This window comes from Salvelinus alpinus, chromosome 4 (genome assembly GCF_045679555.1).
Source record: "Salvelinus alpinus chromosome 4, SLU_Salpinus.1, whole genome shotgun sequence".
Taxonomy (NCBI): Eukaryota; Metazoa; Chordata; class Actinopteri; order Salmoniformes; family Salmonidae; genus Salvelinus; species Salvelinus alpinus.
The window spans coordinates 12,312,014-12,330,218 of NC_092089.1; the positions used below are offsets into that span (position 1 = coordinate 12,312,014).

Here is an 18,205-nt window from a genome sequence, read left to right on the forward strand (position 1 = left end):
GGAACCTATCGATCCCGCTGAGGCATGGCAGCATGTCGAGCCAGCTGAGGCAGCGGAACCTATGGATCCCGCTGAGGCATGGCAGCCTGTCGAGCCAGCTGAGGCAGCGGAACCTATCGATCCAGCTGAGGCAGCGGAACCTATCGATCCCGCTGAGGCATGGCAGCCTGTCGAGCCAGCTGAGGCAGGGGAACCCGTCGAACCTGAAGAGGCATGGGAGCCTGTCGAGCAAGCTGAGGCAGGGGAACCCGTCGAACCTGAAGAGGCATGGCAGCCTGTCAAGCCAGCTGAGGCAGCGGAACCTATCGATCCCGCTGAGGCGTGGCAGCCTGTCGAGGCAGGGGAGCCTATCGAGCCAGCTGAGGCAGCGGAGCCTATCGAGCCAGCTGAGGCAGGGGAACCTATCGATCCCGCTGAGGCATGGCAGCCTGCCGAGCCAGCTGAGGCAGCGGAACCTATCGATCCCGCTGAGGCATGGCAGCATGTCGAGCCAGCTGAGGCAGGGGAACCCGTCGAACCTGAAGAGGCATGGCAGCCTGTCGAGCCAGCTGAGGCAGGGGAACCCGTCGAACCTGAAGAGGCATGGCAGCATGTCGAGCCAGCTGAGGCAGGGGAACCCGTCGAACCTGAAGAGGCATGGCAGCATGTCGAGCCAGCTGAGGCAGGGGAACCCGTCGAACCTGAAGAGGCATGGCAGCCTGTCGAGCCAGCTGAGGCAGGGGAACCCGTCGAACCTGAAGAGGCAGGGGAACCCGTCGAACCTGAAGAGGCATGGCAGCCTGTCGAACCTCGAACCTGAAGAGGCAGGGGAACCCGTCGAACCTGAAGAAGCAGGGGAACCCGTCGAACCTGAAGAGGCAGGGGAACCCGTCGAACCTGAAGAGGCAGGGGAACCCGTCGAACCTGAAGAAGCAGGGGAACCCGTCGAACCTGAAGAGGCAGGGGAACCCGTCGAACCTGAAGAGGCATGGGAATTTGACAAACCGGCTGAGGCCTCCCAGGTAGCTCCGGTTCTGACACCCGGACCCGACATCATCTCCAAAACAAAAACCCAAAAAACCACTCCCTGATGCTTCCCTTTGGTGAGGCGTCATTCTGTAACGATGTGCGCTGAGAGTCAGGAAGCAAGTTCAGGGAGTGAGTGTTTTAATAAATAAACGGAACATAATACAAAACAAGAAACACGAACAGCACACAGACATGAAACAGAAACAGAAACAATGACTCCTGGGGAAGGAACCAAAGGGAGTGACATATATAGGGCAGGTAATCAGGGAAGTGATGGAGTCCAGGTGATGTGTCATAATGCGCGTAACCATGGTGACAGGTGTGCGCCATAACGAGCAGCCTGGTGACCTAGAGACCGGAGAGGGAGCACACGTGACAGCTTGTAAGTAAGCATTTCACACAAATACCTTTTGTATTCGGCACGTGTGACAAATCAAATTTGCTATGATTTGCATTGAGGCTTTAAAACGACAAAGTTTTCTCTCTGCCTCATGACAAAATGTGTCCTGGACATGGTTGGTCCAGCCATGCACTGCCAAAGTTATAGTTAAACTCTTTGTATGTTATCTTATCTCACTCAAGTTGTGTTCTGATTATTTAATAAGGGAGGGGGTTAAACCCTGATGAATTTACTATCACAAAAGGTGTCCCCGCACCCAAGACGTGTCTGTGTGCGTGTCTCAGAGAGAAGTGTTCTCGAAGGGGAGAATGAATGCTACAGGTTAACTTATGAATTGATTATGGTGTCTGTGGGGGCTGCTCTGAAAAGAGCAATGTCATTTATGGAGGACACATCATGTAGAACACCTGCTCTAATTGGTCTAAATTGGGACTGTAGGTCTTTAATTCCTTGACGTTTCACTAATGTTCTGTGTAGATGTTATGGTGTGTTTGGCACCTCAGTGAAATGCTTTAAATAACTGAAGATTAACGACACAAGTAGATATCGATACTGGCTGTCTGGTTTGACAGGACATTTGTCTCAATTTAATGGCTAAGGTTTTACTGCTCTTAGCTCCATTTCACTGTGATGTGTGTGTGACAGTAATCGGATTCACTGTACCAGTCAGTTCATGGGTAATCGTTCCCATATTTAACTGTGATGTGTGTGTGTGTGTGTGTGTGTGTGTGTGTGTGTGTGTGTGTGTGTGTGTGTGTGTGTGTGTGTGTGTGTGTGTGTGTGTGTGTGTGTGTGTGTGTGTGTGTGTGTGTGTGTGTGTGTGTGTGTGTGTGTGTGTGTGTGTGTGTGTGTGTGTGTGTATCCCAGTCAGAGAGGATGTTGATGTTTCTCCATCTTGTCTGAGATGATAAACGTTTCTCCCCAGCGTATCTAATCACTTTGCTATTCCGTCTCCTCCCGGCTGCTCAGCGCCTGTAAAAATCCTTGATGCACACTCACTCTGTGTGTCTCCTTTGTCTGTGTCTGTGTCTGTATGTGTCTGTGTATGTGTGTCTGTATGTGTGTCTGTGTATTTGCCTGTGTATCTGTGTGTGTGTCTGTGTATGTGTATTCCTCTCTGTGTGTGTGTGTGTGTGTGTGTGTGTGTGTGTGTGTTGGCCTGTGTGTGTGTGTGTGTCTGTGTATTGGCCTGTGTGTGTGTGTGTGTCTGTGTATTGGCCTGTGTGTGTGTGGTGCAGATGCCTGCCTCATGTGTCTCCCTGTGTCTGTGTTTCTCCCCCTAGCCGTGTCGTGTGGAGTGCCCACCGCGCCTCTGAATGGAGGTGTGCAGGCTGTCGATTACTCCGTTGGCACCAGTTTAACCTACTTCTGCAACAATGGCTTCAGGCTCTCCTCCAAGGACCTCACCACCACCGTCTGCCAGCCTGATGGCACGTGGAGCAACCACAACAAAATACCCCGCTGCCCAGGTAAAACAAGAGATGAGGTTAACACACACACTATGGAGCAGCCACAACAAAATACCAGACTGCCCAGGTAGGAAGAGAGATGATTAACACACACTGCAGTACCAGCCTGTCTGTCTGCTTCCTTCTATCTACACAGTACACTACAGTACCAGCCTGTCTGTCTGCTTCCTTCTCTCTACACAGTACACTGCAGTACCAGCCTGTCTGTCTGCTTCCTTCTATCTACACAGTACACTGCAGTACCAGCCTGTCTGTCTGCTTCCTCCTCTCTACACAGTACACTGCAGTACCAGCCTGTCTGTCTGCTTCCTTCTCTCTACACAGTACACTGCAGTACCAGCCTGTCTGTCTGCTTCCTTCTCTCTACACAGTACACTACAGTACCAGCCTGTCTGTCTGCTTCCTTCTCTCTACACAGTACACTACAGTACCAGCCTGTCTGTCTGCTTCCTTCTCTCTACACAGTACACTACAGTACCAGCCTGTCTGTCTGCTTCCTCCTCTCTACACAGTACACTGCAGTACCAGCCTGTCTGTCTGCTTCCTTCTCTCTACACAGTACACTGCAGTACCAGCCTGTCTGTCTGCTTCCTTCTCTCTACACAGTACACTATAGTACCAGCCTGTCTGTCTGCTTCCTTCTCTCTACACAGTACACTGCAGTACCAGCCTGTCTGTCTGCTTCCTTCTCTCTACACAGTACACTACAGTACCAGCCTGTCTGTCTGCTTCCTTCTCTCTACACAGTACACTGCAGTACCAGCCTGTCTGTCTGCTTCCTTCTCTCTACACAGTACACTACAGTACCAGCCTGTCTGTCTGCTTCCTTCTCTCTACACAGTACACTACAGTACCAGCCTGTCTGTCTGCTTCCTTCTCTCTACACAGTACACTACAGTACCAGCCTGTCTGTCTGCTTCCTTCTCTCTACACAGTACACTGCAGTACGAGCCTGTCTGTCTGCTTCCTTCTCTCTACACAGTACACTACAGTACCAGCCTGTCTGTCTGCTTCCTTCTCTCTACACAGTACACTGCAGTACCAGCCTGTCTGTCTGCTTCCTTCTCTCTACACAGTACACTACAGTACCAGCCTGTCTGTCTGCTTCCTTCTCTCTACACAGTACACTGCAGTACCAGCCTGTCTGTCTGCTTCCTTCTCTCTACACAGTACACTGCAGTGCCAGCCTGTCTGTCTGCTTCCTTCTCTCTACACAGTACACTGCAGCGCCAGCCTGTCTGTCTGCTTCCTTCTCTCTACAAAGTACACTACAGTACCAGCCTGTCTGTCTGCTTCCTTCTCTCTACACAGTACACTGCAGTACCAGTCTGTCTGTCTGCTTCCTTCTCTACACAGTACAGTGCAGTACCAGCCTGTCTGTCTGCTTCCTTCTCTACACAGTACACTGCAGTACCAGTCTGTCTGTCTGCTTCCTTCTCTACACAGTACAGTGCAGTACCAGCCTGTCTGTCTGCTTCCTTGTAAACACAGATCAAATCACTGAGTCAAGGTGGCAACAGTAGAGGATGTCATGTCATAGATGTCATGTAGAGGATGTCATGTCAGGGATGTCATGTCAGGGATGTCATGTCAGGGATGTCATGTCAGGGATGTCATGTCAGGGATGTCATGTCAGAGATGTCATGTCAGGGATGTCATGTCAGGGATGTCATGTCAGGGATGTCATGTCAGGGATGTCATGTCAGGGATGTCATGTCATAGATGTCATGTCATAGATGTCATGTCATAGATGTCATGTCAGGGATGTCATGTCATAGATGTCATGTCAGAGATGTCATGTCAGGGATGTCATGTCAGAGATGTCATGTCATAGATGTCATGTCAGGGATGTCATGTCATAGATGTCATGTCAGAGATGTCATGTCAGGGATGTCATGTCAGAGATGTCATGTCAGGGATGTCATGTCGGGGATGTCATGTCGGGGATGTCAGGGATGTCATGTCAGGGATGTCATGTCATAGATGTCATGTCAGGGATGTCATGTCAGGGATGTCATGTCAGAGATGTCATGTCATAGATGTCATGTCAGGGATGTCATGTCATAGATGTCATGTCATAGATGTCATGTCAGGGATATCATGTCAGAGATGTCATGTCATAGATGTCATGTCATAGATGTCATGTCAGGGATGTCATGTCAGGGATGTCATGTCAGGGATGTCATGTCATAGATGTCATGTCAGGGATGTCATGTCATAGATGTCATGTCATAGATGTCATGTCAGGGATATCATGTCAGAGATGTCATGTCATAGATGTCATGTCATAGATGTCATGTCAGGGATGTCATGTCAGGGATGTCATGTCATAGATGTCATGTCAGAGATGTCATGTCAGGGATGTCATGTCAGGGATGTCATGTCATAGATGTCATGTCATAGATGTCATGTCATAGATGTCATGTCATAGATGTCATGTCGGGGATGTCATGTCAGGGATGTCAGGGATGTCATGTCAGAGATGTCATGTCAGGGATGTCATGTCAGGGATGTCATGTCAGAGATGTCATGTCATAGATGTCATGTCAGGGATGTCATGTCAGAGATGTCATGTCAGGGATGTCATGTCAGGGATGTCATGTCAGGGATGTCATGTCATAGATGTCATGTCAGGGATATCATGTCAGAGATGTCATGTCATAGATGTCATGTCATAGATGTCATGTCAGGATGTCATGTCAGGGATGTCATGTCAGGGATGTCATGTCATAGATGTCATGTCAGGGATGTGATGTCATAGATGTCATGTCAGGGATGTCATGTCAGGGATGTCATGTCAGGGATGTCATGTCGGGGATGTCATGTCAGGGATGTCATGTCAGAGATGTCATGTCAGGGATGTCATGTCAGGGATGTCATGTCATAGATGTTATGTCAGGGATGTCATGTCATAGATGTCATGTCGGGGATGTCATGTCAGGGATGTCATGTCAGAGATGTCATGTCATAGATGTCATGTCAGGGATGTCATGTCAGGGATGCCATGTCAGGGATGCCATGTCATAGATGTGATGTCATAGATGTCATGTCATAGATGTCATGTCATAGATGTCATGTCATAGATGTCATGTCATAGATGTCATGTCATAGATGTCATGTCAGGGATGTCATGTCATAGATCTCATGTCGGGGATGTCATGTCATAGATGTCATGTCATAGATGTCATGTCAGGGATGTCATGTCAGGGATGTCATGTCATAGATGTCATGTCATATATGTGATGTCAGGGATGTCATGTCAGGGATGTCATGTCATAGATCTCATGTCATAGATGTCATGTCATAGATGTCATGTCAGGGATGTCATGTCATAGATGTCATGTCATATATGTGATGTCAGGGATGTCATGTCAGGGATGTCATGTCATAGATGTCATGTCAGGTATGTCATGTCATAGATGTCATGTCATAGGTGTCATGTCATAGATGTCATGTCATAGATGTCATGTAGAGGATGTCATGTCAGGGATGTCAGGGATGTCATATCAGGGATGTCATGTCATAGATGTCATGTCAGGGATGTCATGTCAGGGATGTCATGTCAGGGATGTCATGTCAGGGATGTCATGTCAGGGATGTTATGTCAGAGATGTCATGTCATAAATGTCATGTCATAGATGTCATGTCAGGGATGTCATGTCAGGGATGTCATGTCAGGGATGTCAGGGATGTCATGTCAGGGATGTTATGTCAGAGATGTCATGTCATAAATGTCATGTCATAGATGTCATGTCAGGGATGTCATGTCAGGGATGTCATGTCAGGGATGTCATGTCAGGGATGTCATGTCAGGGATGTCATGTCAGGGATGTTATGTCAGAGATGTCATGTCAGGGATGTCATGTCATAGATGTCAAGTCAGGGATGTCATGTCAGGGATGTCATGTCAGGGATGTCATGTCGGGTTCATTTTTGTTTTGTCAAGGTAAGAAATAAAGAACACACACCTTTAGGTGAGGTGCTGACTAATGGAAGATAGATTAAACTGCCCCCCTTTTGGTGAGGTGCTGACTAATGGAAGACAGATTAAACTGTCCCCCTTTTGGTGAGGTGCTGACTAATGGAAGATATATTAAACTGTCCCCCTTTAGGTGAGGTGCTGACTAATGGAAGACAGATTAAACTGTCCTCCTTTAGGTGAGGTGCTGACTAATGGAAGACAGATTAAACTGTCCCCTTTAGGTGAGGTGCTGACTAATGGAAGACAGATTAAACTGTCCTCCTTTTGGTGAGGTGTTGACTAATGGAAGACAGATTAAACTGTCCCCCTTTTGGTGAGGTGCTGACTAATGGAAGACAGATTAAACTGTCCTCCTTTTGGTGAGGTGTTGACTAATGGAAGACAGATTAAACTGTCCTCCTTTAGGTGAGGTGCTGACTAATGGAAGACAGATTAAACTCATAACTCCTCTCCATCACACTCATCTCAACTAGTTGCCGTAGTATTTGACCTAATCTCCTGTTGTATTGTTGTGTTTGTGGTCCCACGGTGCTCTGATATGAAAGTGTTAACCAATAGAAGTGGGTTTGATATATTTACATGATCGTGTGTGTTCCCGTTTCTTGCTGTATTCTTGGAATGAGTTTTGGTGTCTTTGCTGGGTTACTGTAAAAACACTTTGTTTATTATGTGAATAATAGATGTGATTGATTGAATATTTATCTTGTCCCACAAAAGGTGGTGTTGCCCAGTCTGGGATCGTTCTCCCTGGACCATGATTTTACTCTTCTGTGTGTTTGTGGTCCCACAGTGGAGGTACACCTGCATTGCTTGCTGTTTGGGGTTTTAGGCTGGGTTTCTGTACAGCCCTTTGAGATATCAGCTGATGTAAGAAGGGCTTTATAAATACATTTGATTTGATTTGATATGACTGGTTACGTGTCCCCCTAGCTCCATCCCTCAGCTGTACACCAGAAGAAGTGGTGGGGGGGCTACCGTTTGTATATATATATATTTTTCAAATCCCAGACTGTAGCTTTAATAAGTTGGTTTCTTCTTTGTGTTTGTGGTTCCACAGTGGTGGTGTGCCCCAGTCTGGGCTCCTTCTCTCTGGACCACGGGAAGTGGACGATCGTCAACGGGTCCAGCTATGAGTTCAGAACCAAAGTGGTCTTCGGCTGTAACCCGGGTTACTACCGGCTCGGTCCCGCTCACATCCAGTGCTTGGCCAACGGGGCGTGGAGCTGGCGGAACGAACGACCTCGATGCAGAAGTGGGTGGCGACGTTTTTACCGCTGGTCTCGATCAAGTCTTCCGTTGTGTAGAGATGTCTCTATGTTGTCATGGGAACTATTGTAGGAGAGTCTTGAATAGAATCAGATTGTTTTCTTTTTGAACGGTGTGTGTGTGTGTGTGTGTGTGTGTGTGTGTGTGTGTGTGTGTGTGTGTGTGTGTGTGTGTGTGTGTGTGTGTGTGTGTGTGTGTGTGGGGGGGGGGGGGGGGGGGGGGAGGGGGGTATTGAATAAGTATTGATCCATTCAGTAATGATTGAAAACAGGTCTCTATACAGAGCACCACCACTAGAACATCAAATGTGTTGAACAAAAAGGGAACAATTATCCAGCTGTGAAACAGTCGATGGGTTCTATTTTATCTCACTAAGGTCAATGGGGAAGATTTAAATTACTGTTGACATGAAGTAAGCCAACTATCTCCTCTGCTCTATGCTCTCCCCTGTCTCTCTCTCTCTCTCTCTCTCTCTCTCTCTGCTGTCCCCTGTCTCTCTCTCTGCTCTCCCCCCTCCCTATCTCTCTCTCTCTCTCTCTGCTGTCCCCTGTCTCTCTCTCTGCTCTCCCCCCTCTCCCCCCTCTCTATCTCTCTCTCTCTCTCTGCTCTCCCCTGTCTCTCTCTCTTTCTCTCTGGTCTCCCCTGTCTCTCTCTCTCTGCTCTCCCTTGTCTCTCTCTCTCTCTCTGCTCTCCCCTGTCTCTCTCTCTCTCTTTCTCTCTGGTCTCCCCTGTCTCTCTCTCTGCTCTCCCCTGTCTCTCTCTCTCTGCTCTCCCCTGTCTCTCTCTCTCTCTCTCTCTCTCTCTCTCTCTCTCTGCTGTCCCCTGTCTCTCTCTCTGCTCTCCCCCCTCTCTATCTCTCTCTCTCTCTCTCTCTGCTGTCCCCTGTCTCTCTCTCTGCTCTCCCCCCTCTCTATCTCTCTCTCTCTCTCTTTCTCTCTGGTCTCCCCTGTCTCTCTCTCTGCTCTCCCCTGTCTCTCTCTCTCTGCTCTCCCCCCTCTCTCTCTCTGGTCTCCCCTGTCTCTCTCTCTCTCTCTGGTCTCCCCTGTCTCTCTCTCTCTCTGCTGTCCCCTGTCTCTCTCTCTGCTCTCCCCCCTCTCCCCCCTCTCTATCTCTCTCTCTCTCTCTGCTCTCCCCTGTCTCTCTCTCTTTCTCTCTGGTCTCCCCTGTCTCTCTCTCTCTGCTCTCCCTTGTCTCTCTCTCTCTCTCTGCTCTCCCCTGTCTCTCTCTCTCTCTCTTTCTCTCTGGTCTCCCCTGTCTCTCTCTCTGCTCTCCCCTGTCTCTCTCTCTCTGCTCTCCCCTGTCTCTCTCTCTCTTTCTCTCTGGTATCCCCTGTCTCTCTCTCTGCTCTCCCCCTCTCTCTCTCTCTCTGATCTCCCCTGTCTGTCTCTCTCTTTCTCTCTGGTATCCCCTGTCTCTCTCTCTCTGCTCTCCCTTGTCTCTCTCTCTCTCTCTGCTCTCCCCTGTCTCTCTCTCTCTCTCTTTCTCTCTGGTCTCCCCTGTCTCTCTCTCTGCTCTCCCCTGTCTCTCTCTCTCTGCTCTCCCCTGTCTCTCTCTCTCTTTCTCTCTGGTATCCCATGTCTCTCTCTCTGCTCTCCCCCTCTCTCTCTCTCTCTGATCTCCCCTGTCTGTCTCTCTCTTTCTCTCTGGTATCCCCTGTCTCTCTCTCTCTGCTCTCCCCCCTCTCTCTCTCTCTATTTCTCTCTGGTCTCCCCTGTCTCTCTCTCTCTGCTCTCCCCTGTCTCTCTCTCTCTGCTCTCCCCTGTCTCTCTCTCTCTCTCTCTCTCTGCTCTCCCCTGTCTCTCTCTCTCTCTCTCTCTCTCTGCTCTCCCCTGTCTCTCTCTCTCTCTCTGGTCTCCCCTGTCTCTCTCTCTCTGGTCTCCCCTGTCTCTCTCTCTCTGGTCTCCCCTGTCTGTCTCTGGTCTTATTGCAGTAATTTCCTGTGGAGAGCTGCCAACTCCGCCTGATGGGAGAAAGATTGGAACTCAGACTACCTTTGGAGGCTCGGCCATCTTCAGCTGCAACTCTGGATACATCCTGGTGGGATCCACCGTGAGGGAGTGCATGCTGTCAGGACTGTGGAGCGGCATAGAGACTCAATGCCTGGGTAGGGACTCACACTGTAGCCTGGGTAGGGACTCCCACTCTAGCCTGGGTAGGGACTCCCACTCTAGCCTGGGTAGGGACTCCCACTCTAGCCTGAGTACCAGTCTGTTTGTGCCATCATGCCACTAACTTGCCACTCCTTGTCATGAAAGCACAGACCTATCTGGGACCAGGAAACTCCCTTTCTCCTTCCCTCCTTTCCTATTTATTTAGTGGGATAGACAGGTCTGATAGAGAGGTGTAGATGTATAGGATGTACTCTATGACAGAGTCTATGAATCTCTCTGCTTTTGAGAGAAACCACGCTAGCAGATCTGAGCCACAGTATCACGCCGCTCTCTGGCTTTAAAGCCTGTGTAGTAAATCTCTGGATTGTTTCTGTAACGTGGGACGGAAATGCTGTGAGGAATGGAAATCTGAGATACATTCATTCAGACTCCTTTTTCCTCCATTTAACAGTTAAGAGTACAGGAAGTACAGGACGTACAGGACGTACAGGAAGTACAGGAAGTACAGGAAGTACAGGAAGTACAGGAAGTACAGGACGTACAGGAAGTACAGGAAGTACAGGACGTACAGGACGTACAGGAAGTACAGGAAGTACAGGATGTACAGGAAGTACAGGAAGTACAGGAAGTACAGGATGTACAGGAAGTACAGGAAGTACAGGAAATACAGGAAGTACAGGAAGTACAGGACGTACAGGAAGTACAGGCAGGCTCAGTGAGTTTCTACTATAGCAGCTGTATTGTAGCTAGAGGTCATGTGGTTATACTGACAGACAGTAGGAATATATAGAGAATATACACTGAGTGGACAAAACATTAAGAACACCTTCCTAATCATGAGCTGCACCCCCCCCCCCACTCCCCCTTTATCAAATCAAATGTATTTATAAAGCCCTTCTTACATCAGCTGATATCTCAAAGTGCTGTACAGAAACCCAGCCTAAAACTCAAAACAGCAACCAATGCTGGTGTAGAAGCACGGTGGCTAGGAAAAACTCCCTAGAAAAGGCCAAAACCTAGGAAGAAACCTAGAGAGGAACCAGGCTATGAGGGGTGGCCAGTCCTCTTCTGGCTGTGCCGGGTGGAGATTATAACAGAACATGGCCAAGATGTTACCCTCAGAACAGCCTCAGTTTGTCAGGACATGGACTCTACAAGGTGTCTAAAGCGTTCCACAGGGATGCTGGCCCATATTGACTCCAGTGCTTCCCACAGTTGTGTCGAGTTGTCTGGATGTCCTTTAGGTGGTGGACCGTTCTTGATACACACAGGGAATTGCTGAGTGTGAAAAACCCGGTACGTTGCAGTTCTTGACACAAACCGGTGCGCCTGGCACCTACTACAATACCCCGTTCAAAGGCACTTAAATATTTTGTCTTGCCCCATTCACCCTCTGAATGGCACACATACACAATCCATGTCTCAATTGTCTTTTGACTAGAGTAGTGGACTGCATTTCCCTATACAAAGCACTACTTTCTGACCAGAGTAGTGGACTGCATTTCCCTATACAAAGCACTACTTCTGACCAGAGTAGTGGACTGCATTTCCCTATACAAAGCACTACTTTCTGACCAGAGTAGTGGACTACATTTCCCTATACAAAGCACTACTTTCTGACCAGAGTAGTGGACTGCATTTCCCTATACAAAGCACTACTTTCTGACCAGAGTAGTGGACTGCATTTCCCTATACAAAGCACTACTTCTGACCAGAGTAGTGGACTGCATTTCCCTATACAAAGCACCACTTCTGACCAGAGTAGTGGACTACATTTCCCTATACAAAGCACTACTTCTGACCAGAGTAGTGGACTACATAAGAAACTAAGAAACATGATGCCATTTCAGACTTGTAAAACTGTCTATATGCTAAATACATTTGATTTATGGTTGATTGCCCCCCCCCCCCCCCCCCCCCCACACTCTCCAGCTGGTCACTGCGGAATCCCGGAGCAGATTGTGAACGGCCAGGCTATAGGGGAGAACTTTGGTTACAGAGACACCGTGGTCTACCAGTGTAACCCTGGCTTCAGACTCATAGGATCCTCGGTACGCATCTGCCAGCAAGACCACCTCTGGTCCGGACAGCTGCCGCTGTGTGTCTGTAAGTATTCACCTCTATCCTATTGGTCTGTCCATGTTGTTATATCGACCCTACTGGTCTGTCCATGTTGTTATATCGACCCTACTGGTCTGTCCATGTTGTTATATCTACCCTACTGGTCTGTCCATGTTATTATATCTACCCTACTGGTCTGTCCATGCTGTTATATCGACCCTACTGGTCTGTCCATGTTGTTATATCTACCCTACTGGTCTGTCCATGTTGTTAAATCTACCCTACTGGTCTGTACATGTTGTTATATCGACCCTACTGGTCTGTACATGTTGTTATATCGACCCTACTGGTCTGTACATGTTGTTATATCGACCCTACTGGTCTGTACATGTTGTTATATCTACCCTACTAGTCTGTCCATGCTGTTATATCGACCCTACTGGTCTGTCCATGTTATTATATCTACCCTACTAGTCTGTCCATGTTGTTAAATCTACCATACTGGTCTGTACATGTTGTTATATCGACCCTACCGTTCTGTACATGTTGTTATATCTACCCTACTGGTCTGTACATGTTGTTATATCGACCCTACTGGTCTGTCCATGTTGTTATATCGACCCTACTGGTCTGTCCATGTTGTTATATCGACCCTACTAGTCTGTCCATGCTGTTATATCGACCCTACTGGTCTGTCCATGTTATTATATCTACCCTACTGGTCTGTCCATGTTGTTATATCTACCCTACTGGTCTGTCCATGTTGTTAAATCTACCCTACTGGTCTGTACATGTTGTTATATCGACCCTACTGGTCTGTACATGTTGTTATATCGACCCTACTGGCCTGTAAATGTTGTTATATCTACCCTCCTGGTCTGTCCATTTTGTTATATCGACCCTACTGGTCTGTACATGTTGTTATATCGACCCTACCGGTCTGTACATGTTGTTATATCGACCCTACCGTTCTGTACATGTTGTTATATCTACCCTACTGGTCTGTACATGTTGTTATATCGACCCTACTGGTCTGTCCATGTTGTTATATCGACCCTACTCGTCTGTGTCTTATTTAATACTTGTTTGGTTATTTTTGGGGCCTCCACCATCATAGTCCCCCAACCCCACCCAGCCAACATGACTCCACCCCCAACCCCACCCAGCCAACATGACTCCACCCCCAACCCCAGCCAGCCAACATGATTCTACCCTCAACCTCCAATCATATTCCCCCAACCCTACCCAGCCAACATGACTCCACCCCCAGCCCCACCCAGCCAACATGACTCCACCCCCAGCCCCACCCAGCCAACATGACTCCACCCCCAGCCCCACCCAGCCAACATGACTCCACCCCCAGCCCCACCCAGCCAACATGACTCCACCCCCAGCCCCACCCAGCCAACATGTCTCCAATGAAAAGGCACAGCAACGGTGCCAAAAACATGAGTAGACTTGTTTACTTATCCGAATGCTATATACAAGATACGGATGCCCACAAGGGACATCTTGAATCTAGTGTTATTGATGTGTAGGTTTGTTTACAGTTGAATTGGAGTGTTCAGTGTGCTTACTGCTGCTCTGTCTACAGTGTGCTTACTGCTGCTCTGTCTTCAGTGTGCTTACTGCTGCTCTGTCTTCAGTGTGCTTACTGCTGCTCTGTCTACAGTGTGCTTACTGCTGCTCTGTCTTCAGTGTGCTTACTGCTGCTCTGTCTTCAGTGTGCTTACTGCTGCTCTGTCTACAGTGTGCTTACTGCTGCTCTGTCTACAGTGTGCTTACTGCTGCTCTGTCTACAGTGTGGTTACTGCTGCTCTGTCTACAGTGTGCTTACTGCTGCTCTGTCTACAGTGTGCTTACTGCTGCTCTGTCTACAGTGTGCTTACTGCTGCTCTGTCTTCAGTGTGCTTACTGCTGCTCTGTCTTCAGTGTGCTTACTGCTGCTCTGTCTACAGTGTGCTTACTGCTGCTCTGTCTACAGTGTGCTTACTGCTGCTCTGTCTACAGTGTGCTTACTGCTGCTCTGTCTACAGTGTGCTTACTGCTGCTCTGTCTACAGTGTGCTTACTGCTGCTCTGTCTTCAGTGTGCTTACTGCTGCTCTGTCTACAGTGTGCTTACTGCTGCTCTGTCTACAGTGTGCTTACTGCTGCTCTGTCTTCAGTGTGCTTACTGCTGCTCTGTCTACAGTGTGCTTACTGCTGCTCTGTCTTCAGTGTGCTTACTGCTGCTCTGTCTACAGTGTGCTTACTGCTGCTCTGTCTACAGTGTGCTTACTGCTGCTCTGTCTTCAGTGTGCTTACTGCTGCTCTGTCTTCAGTGTGCTTACTGCTGCTCTGTCTACAGTGTGCTTACTGCTGCTCTGTCTACAGTGTGCTTACTGCTGCTCTGTCTACAGTGTGCTTACTGCTGCTCTGTCTACAGTGTGCTTACTGCTGCTCTGTCTTCAGTGTGCTTACTGCTGCTCTGTCTACAGTGTGCTTACTGCTGCTCTGTCTTCAGTGTGCTTACTGCTGCTCTGTCTACAGTGTGCTTACTGCTGCTCTGTCTTCAGTGTGCTTACTGCTGCTCTGTCTTCAGTGTGCTTACTGCTGCTCTGTCTACAGTGTGCTTACTGCTGCTCTGTCTACAGTGTGCTTACTGCTGCTCTGTCTACAGTGTGCTTACTGCTGCTCTGTCTTCAGTGTGCTTACTGCTGCTCTGTCTACAGTGTGCTTACTGCTGCTCTGTCTTCAGTGTGCTTACTGCTGCTCTGTCTTCAGTGTGCTTACTGCTGCTCTGTCTTCAGTGTGCTTACTGCTGCTCTGTCTACATTGTGCTTACTGCTGCTCTGTCTACAGTGTGCTTACTGCTGCTCTGTCTTCAGTGTGCTTACTGCTGCTCTGTCTTCAGTGTGCTTACTGCTGCTCTGTCTACACATCTCTCTTGTTGACTTACGGAGGTTTCTTCTTCACGTACGACCATTATTCTAGTCCATTTTCTATCATCTTCATCTTCATCAAAATATACAACTTGATCTCTCTGGGTGTTCCAAGGTTAATAGAATGCTAATGATATTGATAATGATGATGGGTTGCATATTGATCAGCTCTATTGAGCTCCTGTCCCCCCCTTTACTGTGCTGCGGGCATAGAAATAGAATGACTAGAATGGGTGAACCCCCCTTTACTGTGCTGCAGGCATATAAATAGAATGACTAGAATGGGTGACCCCCCCCCCCCCCCCTTTTACTGTGCTGCAGGCATAGAAATAGAATGACTAGAATGGGTGACCCCCCCCCCCCTTTTACTGTGCTGCAGGCATAGAAATAGAATGACTAGAATGGGTGAACCCCCCCCGCTTTTTTGAACCAGGGATATTCAATTCTTACCCTATGAGGTTTGAACTGAAAATGAATTGCAACCCACCTGGTGTCCCAGATTTAAAGCAGTCCTCTATTCGAGGAGTAATAAAATGAATCATTAGAACTGGCTTGGAGGTCCAGATTAGACCGAGGCAATTTCACTACAACACCGATGGGGATACTCAACAGGCCCCGTCGTTTCCATTAAAAAATGTTTTTTAACGATTTCTAGTATTTCCAGTAATTGTATTTTTTTTTATGTGTGTAGCAATCACATGTGGCCACCCAGGCAGTCCCATCTATGGGAGAACTACAGGGGACGGATTCAACTACAACGATGTGGTCAGCTTCTTCTGTAACCAAGGCTACGTACTGGAGGGAGTGGCCAGAGCCCAGTGCCAGGCGAGCCGCCAGTGGAGTCAACAGCCGCCTACATGTAGAGGTGGGTAGCAGGCAGTGGAGTCAACAGCCTCCTACATGTAGAGGTGGGTAACAGGCAGTGGAGTCAACAGCCTCCTACATGTAGAGGTGGGTAACAGGCAGTGGAGTCAACAGCCTCCTACATGTAGAGGTGGGTAACAGGCAGTGGAGTCAACAGCCTCCTACATGTAGAGGTGGGTAGCATGCTGTGGGTACAGACACACACTCGAACGTATTCACACTCACTCACACATGCACGTGTGGAGGCATGCACACACACACACACACACACAGATGCATGCACGCACATACACACACACACACACTCACATGTGGAGGCATGCACTCACTCACACTCACACACACATCACACACACACACACACACACACACACACACACACACACACACACACACAAACACACACACACACAGACACACACACACACACACACAGATGCATGCACGCACACACACACACACTCAAATCAAACGTTATTTGTCACATGCTTACACAATGCTTACTTACGAGACCTTAACCAACAATTGCAGAGTTTTTAAAAAGTTAGTAAGAAACTTTTGCTTAATAAACTTAAGGAAAAATAGTAACACAATAAAATATCAAAAATGTGGCTATTTACAAGGAGTAGAAACTAAGCAATAAGAGTCTGAATACTTACATAAATGTGATATTTCAGTTTGCTAAAATAAAAAACTAAATAATTGTTTTTGCTTTGTAATTATGGGATATTGTGTGTAGATTGATGAGGAACAAAAACACAGTACCTCTCCTTAATGTTGCAGAGCCTGCTGGGAAGATACATACTGGGTGTGTGTGTGTGTGTGTGTGTGTGTGTGTGTGTGTGTGTGTGTGTGTGTGTGTGTGTGTGTGTGTGTGTGTGTGTGTGTGTGTGTGTGTGTGTGTGTGTGTGTGTGTGTGTGTGTGTGTGTGTGTGTGTGTGTGTGTGTGTGTGTGTGTGTGTGTGTGTGTGTGTGTGTTGGAGAGTCAGTGTAGTGTGTGTGTGTGTGTGTGTGTGTGTGTGTGTGTGGGTAGAGCTTGTGTGTGTGTGTGTTGGAGAGTCAGTGTAGTGTGTGTGTGTAGAGCCTGTGTGTGTGGGTAGAGACTGTGTGTGTGGGTAGAGACTGTGTGTGTGGGTAGAGACTGTGTGTGTGTGGGTAGAGACTGTGTGTGTGTGTGTAGAGACTGTGTGTGTGTGTGTAGAGACTGTGTGTGTGTGTGGGTAGAGACTGTGTGTGTGTGTGTAGAGACTGTGTGTGTGTGTGTAGAGACTGTGTGTGTGTGTGTAGAGCCTGTGTGTGTGTGTAGAGACTGTGTGTGTGTGTGTAGAGACTGTGTGTGTGTGGGTAGAGACTGTGTGTGTGTGGGTAGAGACTGTGTGTGTGTGTGTAGAGACTGTGTGTGTGTGTGTAGAGACTGTGTGTGTGTGTGTAGAGCCTGTGTGTGTGTGTGTAGAGCCTGTGTGTGTGTGTGTAGAGCCTGTGTGTGTGTGTGTAGAGCCTGTGTGTGTGTGTGTAGAGCATGTGTGTGTGTGTGTAGAGCCTGTGTGTGTGTGTGTAGAGCCTGTGTGTGTGTGTGTAGAGCCTGTGTGTGTGGGTAGAGCCTGTGTGTGTGTGTGTAGAGACTGTGTGTGTGGGTGTGTGTGTAGAGCCTGTGTGTGTGTGTGTGTGGGTAGAGACTGTGTGTGTGTGTGTAGAGCCTGTGTGTGTGTGTAGAGCCTGTGTGTGTGTGTGTATGTGTAGAGACTGTGTAAGAGAGTCAGTGCAAAAAATAATAATAAATAATAACAAAATAAGAGGGTCAATGTAAATAGTCCAGGCAGCCATTCCATTTTCAGGGCCTTCCTCTGACACCGCCTGGTGTAGAGGTCCTGGATGGCAGGAAGCTCAGCCTTCCTCTGACACCGCCTGGTATAGAGGTCCTGGATGGCAGGAAGCTCGGCCTTCCTCTGACACCGCCTGGTATAGAGGTCCTGGATGGCAGGAAGCTCGGCCTTCCTCTGACACCGCCTGGTATAGAGGTCCTGAATGGCAGGGAGCTCGGCCTTCCTCTGACACCGCCTGGTGTAGAGGTCCTGGATGGCAGGAAGCTCGGCCTTCCTCTGACACCGCCTGGTGTAGAGGT

General features: G+C 48.4%; 1 protein-coding gene across 1 annotated transcript in view; it reads left to right on the plus strand.

Annotated features, from left to right (window-relative positions):
• LOC139572868 (CUB and sushi domain-containing protein 3-like) overlaps nucleotides 1-18,205 on the plus strand; it is a 1,528,140-nt gene that overhangs the window by 1,386,577 nt on the left and 123,358 nt on the right. The window contains exons 51-55 of the mRNA XM_071395690.1: nucleotides 2,692-2,877; nucleotides 7,917-8,111; nucleotides 10,056-10,229; nucleotides 12,169-12,342; nucleotides 15,911-16,084. Of these exons, the coding sequence (XP_071251791.1) occupies nucleotides 2,692-2,877; nucleotides 7,917-8,111; nucleotides 10,056-10,229; nucleotides 12,169-12,342; nucleotides 15,911-16,084 (903 nt within the window). The remainder of the gene's footprint in view (nucleotides 1-2,691; nucleotides 2,878-7,916; nucleotides 8,112-10,055; nucleotides 10,230-12,168; nucleotides 12,343-15,910; nucleotides 16,085-18,205) is intronic.